This window comes from Cololabis saira, chromosome 13 (assembly GCF_033807715.1).
Source record: "Cololabis saira isolate AMF1-May2022 chromosome 13, fColSai1.1, whole genome shotgun sequence".
NCBI lineage: Eukaryota > Metazoa > Chordata > Actinopteri > Beloniformes > Belonidae > Cololabis > Cololabis saira.
This window is the reverse complement of record NC_084599.1, coordinates 4,520,727-4,533,468: the sequence shown is the minus strand read 5'-3', so window position 1 is coordinate 4,533,468 and position 12,742 is coordinate 4,520,727. Positions and strand designations below refer to the sequence as shown.

General features: G+C 42.6%; 1 protein-coding gene across 7 annotated transcripts in view; it reads left to right on the top strand.

The window, feature by feature from the left end:
* The window catches only part of szt2 (SZT2 subunit of KICSTOR complex), a 146,417-nt gene that overhangs the window by 104,034 nt on the left and 29,641 nt on the right, over window positions 1-12,742 (top strand). For all 7 annotated transcript variants that reach the window (XM_061737403.1, XM_061737401.1, XM_061737402.1 and 4 more), the window contains 3 exons: window positions 863-1,045; window positions 8,369-8,624; window positions 11,310-11,389. In XM_061737403.1, the coding sequence (XP_061593387.1) occupies window positions 863-1,045; window positions 8,369-8,624; window positions 11,310-11,389 (519 nt within the window). The remainder of the gene's footprint in view (window positions 1-862; window positions 1,046-8,368; window positions 8,625-11,309; window positions 11,390-12,742) is intronic.

The window sequence follows — 12,742 nt, the reverse complement described above, 5'->3', positions numbered from 1 at the left end:
TGATTTGGACCGTTTTTATTTCAGGGAGGGGATGATTTGGACCGTTTTTATTTCAGGGGGGGGGATGATTTGGACCGTTTTTATTTCAGGGAGGGGATGATTTGGACCGTTTTTATTTCAGGGGGGGGGATGATTTGGACCGTTTTTATTTCAGGGGGGGATGATTTTGACCATTTTTATTTCAGGGGGGATGATTTTGACTGTTTTTATTTCAGGGGGGGATGATTTTGACCGTTTTTATTTCAGGGGGGATGATTCTGACCGTTTTTATTTCAGGAGGGATGATTTGGACCGTTTTTATTTCAGGGGGGGGGGGGTGATTTGGACCGTTTTTATTTCAGGGAGGGGATGATTTGGACCGTTTTTATTTCAGGGGGGGATGATTTGGACCGTTTTTATTTCAGGGGGGATGATTTTGACTGTTTTTATTTCAGGGGGGATGATTTTGACTGTTTTTATTTCAGGGGGGATGATTTTGACCGTTTTTATTTCAGGGGGGATGATTTTGACTGTTTTTATTTCAGGGGGGATGATTTGGACCGTTTTTATTTCAGGGGGGGATGATTTTGACCATTTTTATTTCAGGGGGGATGATTTTGACTGTTTTTATTTCAGGGGGGATGATTTTGACCGTTTTTATTTCAGGGGGGATGATTTTGACTGTTTTTATTTCAGGGGGGATGATTTGGACCGTTTTTATTTCAGGGGGGATGATTTGGACCGTTTTTATTTCAGGGGGGGATGCCATCCCCCCTCATCCCCCCTCAACTCCAGTACTGGGTATAATACACATAGGCATGTACGTATGGAGCAGTCTGGATATCTGGCCGTGACATGAGGTGTGTTTCCATCCTGTCTCCAGGTGACCCTGTACAGCTACAACTGGTCCGTGGATCTGGGGGCCTCTCTGAACCGGGAGCTGCTGCGTCTGGTCCAGTGGCAGAACGCCCGGGCCCACGTGGCCCACTGCCTCTTCAACCAGAAGATGGGCCTGTTCCACCACTACTGCTTCTCTGACTCCCCCATCCACGAGTGCTCCAAACAGGTGAGCAGCCACCGCTCTGGAACACGGGGACACGTGGTCTCTGGTGCTGCTGCTGCAGGAGAGGGAGCTCGGCTAGTGAGGGTTATTTATCTGAGAGGATTTATCCTGTCACATAGTCAACAGGGTCTTACTACGGGAGAGTATTAGGGTCTTGCAGGAGAAAAGATATTTGAGATGGGAAGATTTTTTTTATTGTGCACTTGGAGAAAAAAGTCGAAATGTCGAGATTAATGTTGAAATACAATTTAAAGAATAAAGTCGAAATTTCGTGAATAAAGTTGAAATTTCGTGAATAAAGTCAAAATTTTTGCCTTTTTTCTCAACATTTCAACTTTATTCCCAAAATTTTTACTTTTTTCTCAACATTTCAACTTTATTCCCCAAATTTTTACTTTTTTCTCAACATTTCGACTTTTTTCTCGACTTTTCGACTTCCTCCTCTAAAATATTATTTTTATTATTCTGCTGCCTGGCCCTAATACTCTTCCGTAGTCTTACACACAGAACAAAGGCTGCAAAATAATAGGGTCGCCCATAAAGTTCTACTACTGTGTACTTTTATTAGTACATAGTTGTTTTCTAAACATTCTTGTGTTTCACTCCTGTCGGTATTGATGAGTTTCATGGGAACATCGGCCCTGAAAGGCTGAAGGCTGCAGGTGTCCTGGAGTTCCAGGTGTAAGAAGTTTAGGTGCCATATACTTCACTGGGAGAAAGTTAGGGAACGTCTGAATTCCCTGGGTATCTGCATTTCCGTCCCTGATATCCTGGTGTAGTGACTGGTATCCAGTGCTGGGTCCACTGGTGCAGAGACACAACCAAACCCAGCTCAGGAAAATCAGCTGCCTGTTCTTCACCAGCGGCCAAGACGCAAGTTTGTTTTATTTATTTAGCACATATTAAAAAGTCAGTAATACAATTACCAAAAAAAAACAATAGACAGCATTTATGCAAGGAGGTCCAAAAACCCTCTGGGGGCTTGACAAGAGGACTTCCTTATATGAGCATAAAAATGGACATTATCATGGACATAAATGCAAATCACACGCCACACACACACACACACACACACACACACACACACACACACACACACACACACACACACACACACACACACACACTCCTGCACACTTGCACGCACACACAAAGAAAAGAGAAAAGTACATACCCAAAAAAAATAGAAAAAACTGTATTTTGGGAAAATGAGGAAAGAAGACAAATGTGAGTAAGTAGAGGTTTACATCATATTAGCTATACAAATACAATTGAATTGAATTGAAAAAGTTAGACAAGGTGGGGAGGAAGTGAATTCCATATCTTGAGATCTGAAACTGGGATGTAATAGTTGGTGATTGTGGGGGCCGAAGCTGCAAGGCTTTACGGGTTGAATAATTATGAAATTCATTGTGGTGGAGTTTGGATTGAGTTTTATTTAAAGGTATTGTGACATCATTTTTAACATGCTTTTAACACTATTAAAAGTCTTGGCCAACATCCCTCAAATGTGTCTAAAAGAGTGTAACAAGAAAAACTTCACTCTAGTACTCCATTCCTGGCTTTTTATGACAGTGTTTTTTTGCCCCGTGAAAAACGCGTCCTTTTCCCCCTTTCCTGTCAATCATTGCCCCGCTCCTCCTCCCAACCTCCTCCAACCCAGCCATACGCTCACAGCGGCGTCGGAGAGTTAAGCCGGGAGCGACAGGCGAAGCATGCACGGAAAAGCAGCAGGGCGAACCACAGCAAACAATCATAAAAATAAAGGCATGCAAGCAGCAGTGTTCTCTTATCTTAAATCCAGTCAGTGGCCGCGGGTCTTCTTAGCAGTTTTCCTCCAGTGATCAGAACAAAAGAGGCTCTAAACAGCTCCGTGTTAAGCCTGATTTTTGGTCCACGTTAAATCGACGCAGAGCCTACGCCGTAGGGTTCAGCGTACGGTGCGCGTCGCCGCGTAACCCTACGCCGTAGCCTCTGCGTCGGTGTAACGCGGAACCATAAATCAGCCTTTATGGTGCGCTGGAGAGGAGAGGAGACAGGGAGCTGGGTGGAGGGGGCGGTGATTTAGCGGGTCTATACGTAACGATCCGCCACCAAACCACATGCGCCGTTTTTGCATAGTTATGCGGAAAATCCCAGAAAGCACACAATACACTGAATGTTAAAAGTTAGTTGTTTTTTGGGTGTAATTGATGTCAAGACACCCAACAAAACACAAAAAATCAAGAAAAATTTGTTTTTCATGTCACAATACCTTTAAAGAACCATATACAAATTGAGCAATTTGGAGGTTATTGATCTGATAGAAATTAAGGATGCCAAAGTGATAACTTTTAGCGTTGCTTCATGTATCATAATCGGTTAACTTTTTCTCTGTAAACTTACATTTTGGTATAAATTACATTTAAGAATATATAAAACATGATTCAGGCCAACAAAGCAAATAAGCGTCACCTCAGTATTAACTGTATGTACCGCTAGTGGCCAGGACCCGGGCCCCGGGCCTGGAGGGCCTGGAGGGCCTGATGCTTCGTCCAGCAGATTGTGACCCGCTTCACTATTGGCGCTTTTCCACTAGAACCTACTTTACTCATCTCAGCTCGGCCTGGTTTCTTTTCCATAACAATCAGCTCCTGGATCAGAAGTAGGAGGTTGGAGAAGCTGCTGTGACGTATTTGATTGTGTATCTAAAGGAAGAAGACAACAACACTAAAGATGTAGAACCTGGAGGAGATGATAGATGTGCTGCTGGATCTGTGGCTTGTGTTGGATATCAAGTTAAAAAATGAGAGTGAGAGAAGCTTCAAGCAGCAACGCTTTTTAATTTTATTTAGTTTGTCTCTGCGCTGCTGAAAAGTCAGCTGGAGTCGTGAGCAGATATGAAGAGACAGAGCTCCTGGTAGATCTGGTCGTTCCTTATCTCCGTCTAGATCTTTTTAATTCTCTCCTCAGCACCAGGTTTATGAACATCTGACCCTCAGAGTTGGATCATGAAACAGACTTTTGCTGCCGTTGCTGGTTGAATAAAATGAACAAGAATCCGTCAGAGTCTCTTTCTCTGATTTCCTCCTCCTGACTCAGACGTCTGACTCCAACCCCCCGACCAATCAGTGGTCTGTAGTGTGATGATGTCAGATACAGCCGACTCAGCAGCTTAGAACCTCGGCAGAATAGTTACAGAAAAGTATCTACTCTGCACGTTAGAACCCTAGTGGAAAAGAACCAAACTGAGGAGAGTCGAGCTGAGTAGGTACTAGTGGAAAAGCGACATTTGTCTCCAGGTCTGGCAGGGCATGGACACCATCAGTACTTGATTAAATCTGACCTTATCACATATCTGGTAGGTGGAGGGTGCTGAGCTACTTTTGATTGTATCCAGCCTCACACTTTAGCAGCAGAGCCTCGTAACGTTGACGGTGGTCTTTTATGTGGCCGTTAGCCTCTTCCACTGAGCGGCCGCCACGCGTCAAGGTCACTCACGCTTTACTGACTCTTCTTTTATCATCAGCGGCCGTGTTTTATTACCACTTTTATTTGTTTTATATACAAATGCTTGTCGGCGCCAGCGTGCAGGACATACTAGGGTTTTCATTTAGGCTCTATTATAGGAATACACACTACTCAAGTTGTAAAAATAAATCAGGGGGGATGGTGGATTTGATCATATGGGGACAGATAATTTGTGCTGATTACAAATAATATAATATATTACAAATAATAGCAGTGACCAAAACACCTGCAGAAATACTGCAGGAATGACATAGCAGCAGTTACATGCAGCCTTCTGTAAGCTTTAAATATCCACTGGGCTTACATCAAATACATCAAAACACAACAATAAAAAACACTTTTCTGAACTTATCAATATGACTCTGTCCTTCACAGGATAAGTAAAATGGATCACTGCAAAAACTCACAATCTTAACAAGAATATTTGTCTTATTTCTAGTTAAAATGTCTCATTTTAGTAAAAAATCTCATTACACTTAAAACAAGACTCATCACTGGAAAAAACAACAATTTTCACCTGTTTCAAGTAGATTTTCACTTGAAATAAGTAGAAAAATCTGCCAGTAGAACAAGATTTTTTTGCTTGTAATAAGAAGATAAATCTTGTTCCACTGGCAGATTTTTCTACTTATTTCAAGTGAAAATTTACTTGAAACAGGTGAAAATTGTCAAATAAGTTATTTTTCTGGTGATGACTCTAAATGTTGAAATAGCAGTAAAACCACATTCATTGATGAAATGACATAAGGGATGGAAAGGAGGGATGGCAGTTTTACAGGGGGGATGATTTGGACCGTTTTTATTTCAGGGGGGATGATTTGGACTGTTTTTATTTCAGGGGGGGTGCCATCCCCCCTCACCCCCCCTCATCCCCCCTCATCCCCCTCAACTCCAGTACTGGGAATACATACACATATTAGTTCCTACAAGAACTTTATCCTACTTTCACCCCTGAACTGACATCACAGGAAAGTTTGCACGAATTGCCTGAATGTTTATCCCGCTGCCGCGGAGCAGAGCGATGGAGGGATTTACTGGAGCGGCGTTTGGCAGAGAGGCTGACATCTGAGCGGCCGACATCAGCCTGGCCTTTCAGCCCACCCCCTGGACAAAACCACCCGGCTCAGAGAACACAGAGAGCCAAAGTTTCCCTCCGACGGCCTGGCTCTTCAGCGCTGCGTCACTAATGCGCACGGACAGAAGGCGGAATCAGAGCAGCAGAAAATCAGCCTGAGCGGAGCGTCGTCTGTCGGGTTCCTGATGGGAAGCAGAGGGAGCACCAGTCTGACCCGGGGGGCCTGCAGGCCGGCAGGCCGGCAGGACGGCTGCCTTCCCCCCCGTCATTCTGGGTCAGCTCCGGCCGGAGCTGCTCCGCTGAACAAACGTGCCCAAAAGCTCCGCTCCACAGCGGCACGCACACCTACTGTACGCTGCTCTGCTGCTGTCAGTAATGCACTTCTCCACACGGCACCAAGCAAACCAATATGTGGTTGTCATGGAAAAAAATAAAACATGATATACTTTATCAAAAAACAAGAAAAATCCAAGGCACTCTTCTTTAAATATAAAAAGCCTTTATTTGAAATGGCTATTTCATGTAGAAGATTTAAAAAAGTGGGTTACAGCCCACGCGTTTGGGCCTCAGCTTCCTCAGGGTGGAACACTCAACACACTGATTCTCCTTAAATGTGATGATTGAAATCACCTGGGTAGGTGGGAGGACAAATGGAAACAAGAGAAATAACAGATAATGACCAATAAATGGCTCCAGTAATTGGACTGGAAAGTACTGGAAATAGGAGAAGAAAGAACACTATCTGTAATGAAAAAAGTTACAAAAAAGGACTGAAATCAATGTGTTCATTTAAACCTGGATAGATAGTGGCTTTTATTTGGAAAATATAAAAGGTTTCTCTCTGCAGAAGTAATCTGAGTCTGTCACCACCTCTAATGTTTTTTTTGAATACTTTCTAGGCCTTCAACCATAAGTGAACCTGGGTTGCTGTCATGTGCTTCAAAAAAGTGCTTAGCCATTGGGTAATCAAAATGTGCTTTTCTAATAGCTAAAAAAGCTCTAATAATAACTTATGCTCAGAAACTCTGTCTTTCAAATGACGCTTAGTGCGGCCGATATAAAAACAACCACAGGTACAAGACAATCTGTAGACAACAAACATGGTATTAATGAATGAATGACTTGATGTCATAAACCTTGTTAGTCTTAAAGTCACTGAATTGTTTACATTCTTTGATATTGGCACAATGTTTGCACAAGCCGCATTTAAAAGTACCCTTAAAGCAGCACAATGTAACTTTCAGCTTTTGTTGAGTTTGGCGGCTCCTTTGGGCAAAAGCGGTAGTGCTTTACCAGTAGTGTGGCAGGGTTCCTACCATGCTCCTCAAAGTTACATAGTGCCAGTGAAGGAGATACAGACCCCTCAGACCATGACAGAGGTTCATTAAACCTGTTGGAAGTTGATGTTCCATCACAATGATGATGATGAAATATTAGATTAAGGTGGAAAAGTTACATAGTGTCGCTTTAACTGGTGGATAAAGCCAAGTTTTTAATGATGTACTTTATAATGAAAGGTCAATAGCTGTGGGAACCAGGATCGGAGGGTTAGGGGTAGGGTTAGAAGTTTGTACACGCCATTTGTTCTGTAAGAAAGAAACAATCGTTTAACACTTTGAAAATACCAGATAGTCTGGTCCAATGAGGCTCCTTCAACTCCAACATCCATGCAACCCCAAAGCAAGAGTTCCTGTGGAGTCAGCTGTCCTGCAGGAGACCAGCTCAGCACTTTCTGGCCTCAGCTGCAGTCGTTGGAACATGCTTCATTTACAACTCTAACGCCACATGGAAAACTGGTTGGGCTAACCCAGGGGTCGGCAACTCAAAATGTTTTAGAGCCATATTGGACCAAAAACACAAAAAACAAATATGTCTGGAGCCTCAAAAAATGAAAAGTCTTGTATAAGCCTTAGAATGAAGTCAACACATGCTGTTTCTATATTAGTTAGAACTGGGGGAACATTTTTTTTTTTCATTTTGCATTTTGAGAAAAAAGTCGAAATGTCAAGATTAATGTTGAAGTACAATGTCGAGAAAAAAGTTGAAATGTTGAGGAAAAAAGTCAAAATATTGAGAAAAAAGTCGAAATGTCGAGAAAAAAAGTCGAAATGTCGAGATTAATGTTGAAGTACAATCTCGAGAAAAAAGTCGAAATGTCGAGAAAAAAGTTGAAATGTTGGGGAAAAAAGTCGAAATGTCGAGGAAAAAAGACAAAATATTGAAGAACAAAGTCGAAATGTTGAGGACATTGTCAAAATTACGTGAAGTCGAAATGTCGAGAAAAAAGTCGAAATGTTGGAAAAAAAAATCTAAATTTCGAGAAAAAAGTCGAAATGTTGGAAAAAAAGTCGAACTGTCGAGGAAATAGTCAAAATTACGTGAAGTCGAAATGTTGAGAAAAAAGTCGAAATTTCAAGATTAAAAAGGAAAGGATAAAGGAACAAAAAGGGAACAAAAAGAAGAAAAAAAGGGTCAAACATTTTTGAAAATGCTCCATGGAGCCACTAGGGCGGCGCTAAAGAGCCGCATGCGGCTCTAGAGCCGCATGCGGCTCTAGAGCCGCGGGTTACTGACCCCCGCTCTAACCTGTAACCCCTCACTGTTCGTCTCTGCTCAGTCTTTATCTTGAGGCTTCAAGTGTCTACATCTTGCAGCACAGAGAGAATGAGCACTGAACAGAAGAAGTCTGCTTTCATTTGTGATATTTGTTGTGAAGATGCAGTTTCCTGCTGTCGTTCCAGGATCCCAACCCGTTCCTGAACCCGTCCATGGAGCCGGACGCGCTGCTGCGGAGCGCCGTCCCTCCCCTGGTCAGTAAGGAGCAGGGCCGGCTGGGCAGCTCGGGCCGCAGCCTGGCCCCCCTGCACTTTCCCTCCGAGCTGCTGCCCTTCGACGAGGCCCTGCGGGACATCTGCACCATCCGGCCCCTGATGGAAGGAGACGTGGTGGCCCGGCACGGAGGACAGCTGCTGGAGATCAAGGCCGCCGAGCGCAGAGGTAACGTAACGTTCCCTGGGAGGGCCGGGATGTCACACCTGACCAGTAGGGGTGTAACGATACACTAATCTCACGATAACAATACGATATTATAGCAGTATTTTTTAACAACCTTGAAATATGACTGGAAAAAATTGTCTTTTATTTGAAAGACACAAAATACAAAACAATACTGTACGTTTGCCCTATTGTTCCAGTTTGTAATGCTTTATAACTGTTTAAGTTTTAAAGAGAAAGCCAGGCCAACCATTTTCCACAAACTGAACTAAAAGTAAATGTCAGGTTTGCATTATGATCTTCAGTTTCATACAAGTACAAATATTTAGCCACAAACTGAATAGTTTCTCTCATGTATGATTTGACTTTTTTCTTTTCCAGAAATTTAACAACTAAAATTAAATAAATAAAAGTAAATAAATACATACAATTTTACATCATAAAACAGATTGATTCATGCTCACCTTATAAGTGTAAGAGATTTATTTTTGTTAAGAAGGTTATTTCATTATTGTATAAATCTATTCTTTATATTGTGATGTAAATCAGGGACTATAATGACACTAGTCAGTTTATCTGTAGTGATTAGTCTGTTTTAGATTGGGTGGAGTGATACGCCACAGTACGGCACTAGGTGCTGTGTAGATGTTCTAAAATCCTACACTGTTGAGGGACATTAAAGTACACTGGAACTCAGCAGAAGTTGTCCCCGTGTTTATCCTACTCACCACCCCAAAAAGGTTTAATTTAATAAGGTAAGGCTTAACTCTACACCAGCCTTACATCAGTAAAAGTTCAGAGCTCTAAACCCTGCAAGAGTCCCGTGATCGGGACCAAAACGGTACTAGTTTCTTCTGAGCGGAGGAAGATTTTGGTCCGTGGGTCGAGGCGCGGTCGTTACTAGTCAACACAATAGATTAATATTAATAACCCAATATCAGATACAGTTTGTCACCTCCACGACACGTATCGTGACGTTTTTGTGTCGCAAAATTTCGTGGCACCATATATTGTTACACCCCTACTGACCAGTAACACCATGGCAACCTCTGAGAAATGAGACGATGACTTCAGGGAAACTGTGACGACTAGCTTTGGCGCCTTGTCCTCGTCTTTCAGTCCTTATGTCAGAAATCTGGGTGTGATTTTTGATTTTTTCAAATTTGACAAACAAGTTGATAATGTCATTAGGATAAGTTTTTATCAGTTACGCCTCCTAGCCAAAGTGAAATCTTTTTTAAATCGTCACGACCTGGAGAAAGCTGTTCATGTTCTAATCAGCTCCAGATCAGACTATTGTAATGCAGTATATGTTGGTGTCTCCAAGTCCTCTATTAGCCTTCAGCTAGTGCAGAATGCAGCTGCCAGTCTTTTAACTAACACTAAAAGACGTGAGCACATTACTCCGGTCCTCTATAGAGAGTCTGCAGTGACGTCACTTTCCCACTGGACCAGCCCCCTTACTCACACTGAGTTGCAAAAACAGCTGCAACTAGTGGAGAAGACGGGATAACAGCTGATTATGGGCTTAAATTAGCGTCAGTTGGACTTGACAGTGACCCGTACAGTTACCCCAAGAACCAGTGGTCCATGGACATTAATATTTGGTACAGTTACCAAGAACCAGTGGTCCATGGACATTAATATTTGGTACAGTTACCAAGAACCAGTGGTCCATGGACATTAATATTTGGTACAGTTACCAAGAACCAGTGGTCCATGGACATTAATATTTGGTACAGTTACCAAGAACCAGTGGTCCATGGACATTAATATTTGGTACAGTTACCAAGAACCAGTGGTCCATGGACATTAATATTTGGTACAGTTACCAAGAACCAGTGGTCCATGGACATTAATATTTGGTACAGTTACCAAGAACCAGTGGTCCATGGACATTAATATTTGGTACAGTTACCAAGAACCAGTGGTCCATGGACATTAATATTTGGCCACGAATCCAGTTTCCTGATATTTATATGTACTTAATTTCTACGCCGGGGAAATACTCGAAGCAAAGCTTGAAGGCTTACAAAAGTCTTGACGCTTGGTCCGACTTCAAGGCAGGATTGGTTGTAGAAATTAAAGTGATGAGGACACCGAACTTTATGATTTGACCGTTTAACGTTAGCTACCCAAAAATCCAACATTACCTGATACAAAATAGGAACCACAAATCCACGTTTCCGTGTCTGGAATCCAGTTGTTTCTGTGAATTGCAGCGATCCATTTGTCTCTCTTAAGCTTATTTTTCAGCAGTCTGTAAAACGATAACTCAGATTTCTTGCTAATTCTATGAGTACAGTCGATCACACAACAGCTCTTTCCCATTTTAGATGTTTGAGTGCTCAAACTGAAAGTTTATGCTTCCACTCAATCTTTCTGACACTCAGTCTCCGCTGTGAAGTCCCCCCCCCTGACTCTGGAACAAGCTCCCCTGCAATTTACGCACCATCTCTGACCTTGGCCTTTTTAAGGCTTAAAACCTATTTATTTAGAATGGCTTTTAATACCCAGTAGTGTGCTGACACTTCTTACTCTTTTTCTTTTATTTTATTTATCTTATGATTTGTATGTTGTATTTCTGTATGTTTTATTCTGTAAAGCACTTTGGCTCACCTAGATGTGGCTGTAAAGGGCTATGTAAGTAAAGTACATTTCCATTTCCATTTGTGATTTTGCTGTCAGAAATGGAGAAGCAGATGAAGATAGAGAACCTGTTTGTGACGTGGCAGCAGAGGTCGGCTCAGTCCAACATGCCCATTTCAGTAAGTACCCGGGTCCGGCTCATCAATCTCTTGAGTGGGATGCATTGACAAGAAAGAAATATATTAACTCGCTGTTGTTGTTTTTTTTTGCTTTAAATAACAAATCTGACCCTTATATGAGTTACAATATTAGACAAAGGTAGAAGCGTAAAGGCCCTGACACATCAAGCCGATTGTCGATGAGCGTCGGTGCTCGTCTGTCGGGCTAGTTTCCCCGGTGTGTCCTGCACGTCGCCACAGGTCGGCCCCCCGTCGGGAGCTTTTCAGCCGATTCCACATGTTGAATCGGCGTCAGCCGTCGGTGAAACAGCTCACTCTGTGATTGGCTGTTCCAAGAATTTCCCAGAATGCTTTTCGTCATTTGCGGACTGAATCAAAAGAAAAACATGGCGGACATTTCTTATTTTTTAGTGAATAAAATCAATATTTTGAGTTAGTTTCTGCATAAAAATGCGTTTTGATTACATTTCTAGCGAGAAATATATATTTTACTTTCATAATATTGTGAATGCACATAATCACTCGCTTTCCCGTTGTTGCAAAGTCTTTTTCAAACCTCGCCAGAATAAAGGCTGATTCATGGTTCCGTGTTACACCAATGCAGAGCCTACGGCGTAGGTTACGCGGCGCCGTACGCCGTACCCTACGCCGTACCCTACGCCGTACCCTACGCCGTACCCTACGCCGTACCCTACGCCGTACCCTACGCCGTAGGCTCTGCGTTGATTTAACACGGAACCATAAATCAGCTCCCGAGCCAGCAGGCAGAAATCCCTACATTTTCAGAGCAAATTCCTTAACAGGCGTAGCTACAACTGTTAGATTTAATCTATTAAACCAACATTTATCTTCCTAAATGATTTATTTCAGCCAGCGGTAATTCTCAACAGAGCTGCAGGTGGTTTTGTATTGCACTTGTGTTTTCTCAATAAAGCTTTGAAAAAGAAAGCACTGTCCTCCTCCTTGAGCCCCTGAATACAGACTAGCGCTGCCTGCTGGTATGGACGGGAATTACCTCTTACGCATGCGCAGAACGTACGTGCTAGTTCGCCGTTGGGTGTCGTCTTCGCGGTGTGTCTAGTGCTTGTTTTTGAGCCCGACCCAGGCGACGCGAGGCGACACAGCAGTCGGCCGACAGCGGGGGACGTCGGGTTGGTGTGTCCTGGGCTTAAAGGTTTATAATTTCTTGTTTTGTTTTTATTATAATCAATTTCTTTATTTCATGCATTAAAAGAAAAAAAAAACAGTTCAATGTAATTACAACAAATCTCTTTCCTTGAATGAAAGGGAACAGAAAGAAGATTAAGCTTATTCTATCTGTCCCTTTTTCCTAAGAAATCAAATTTCAATTAA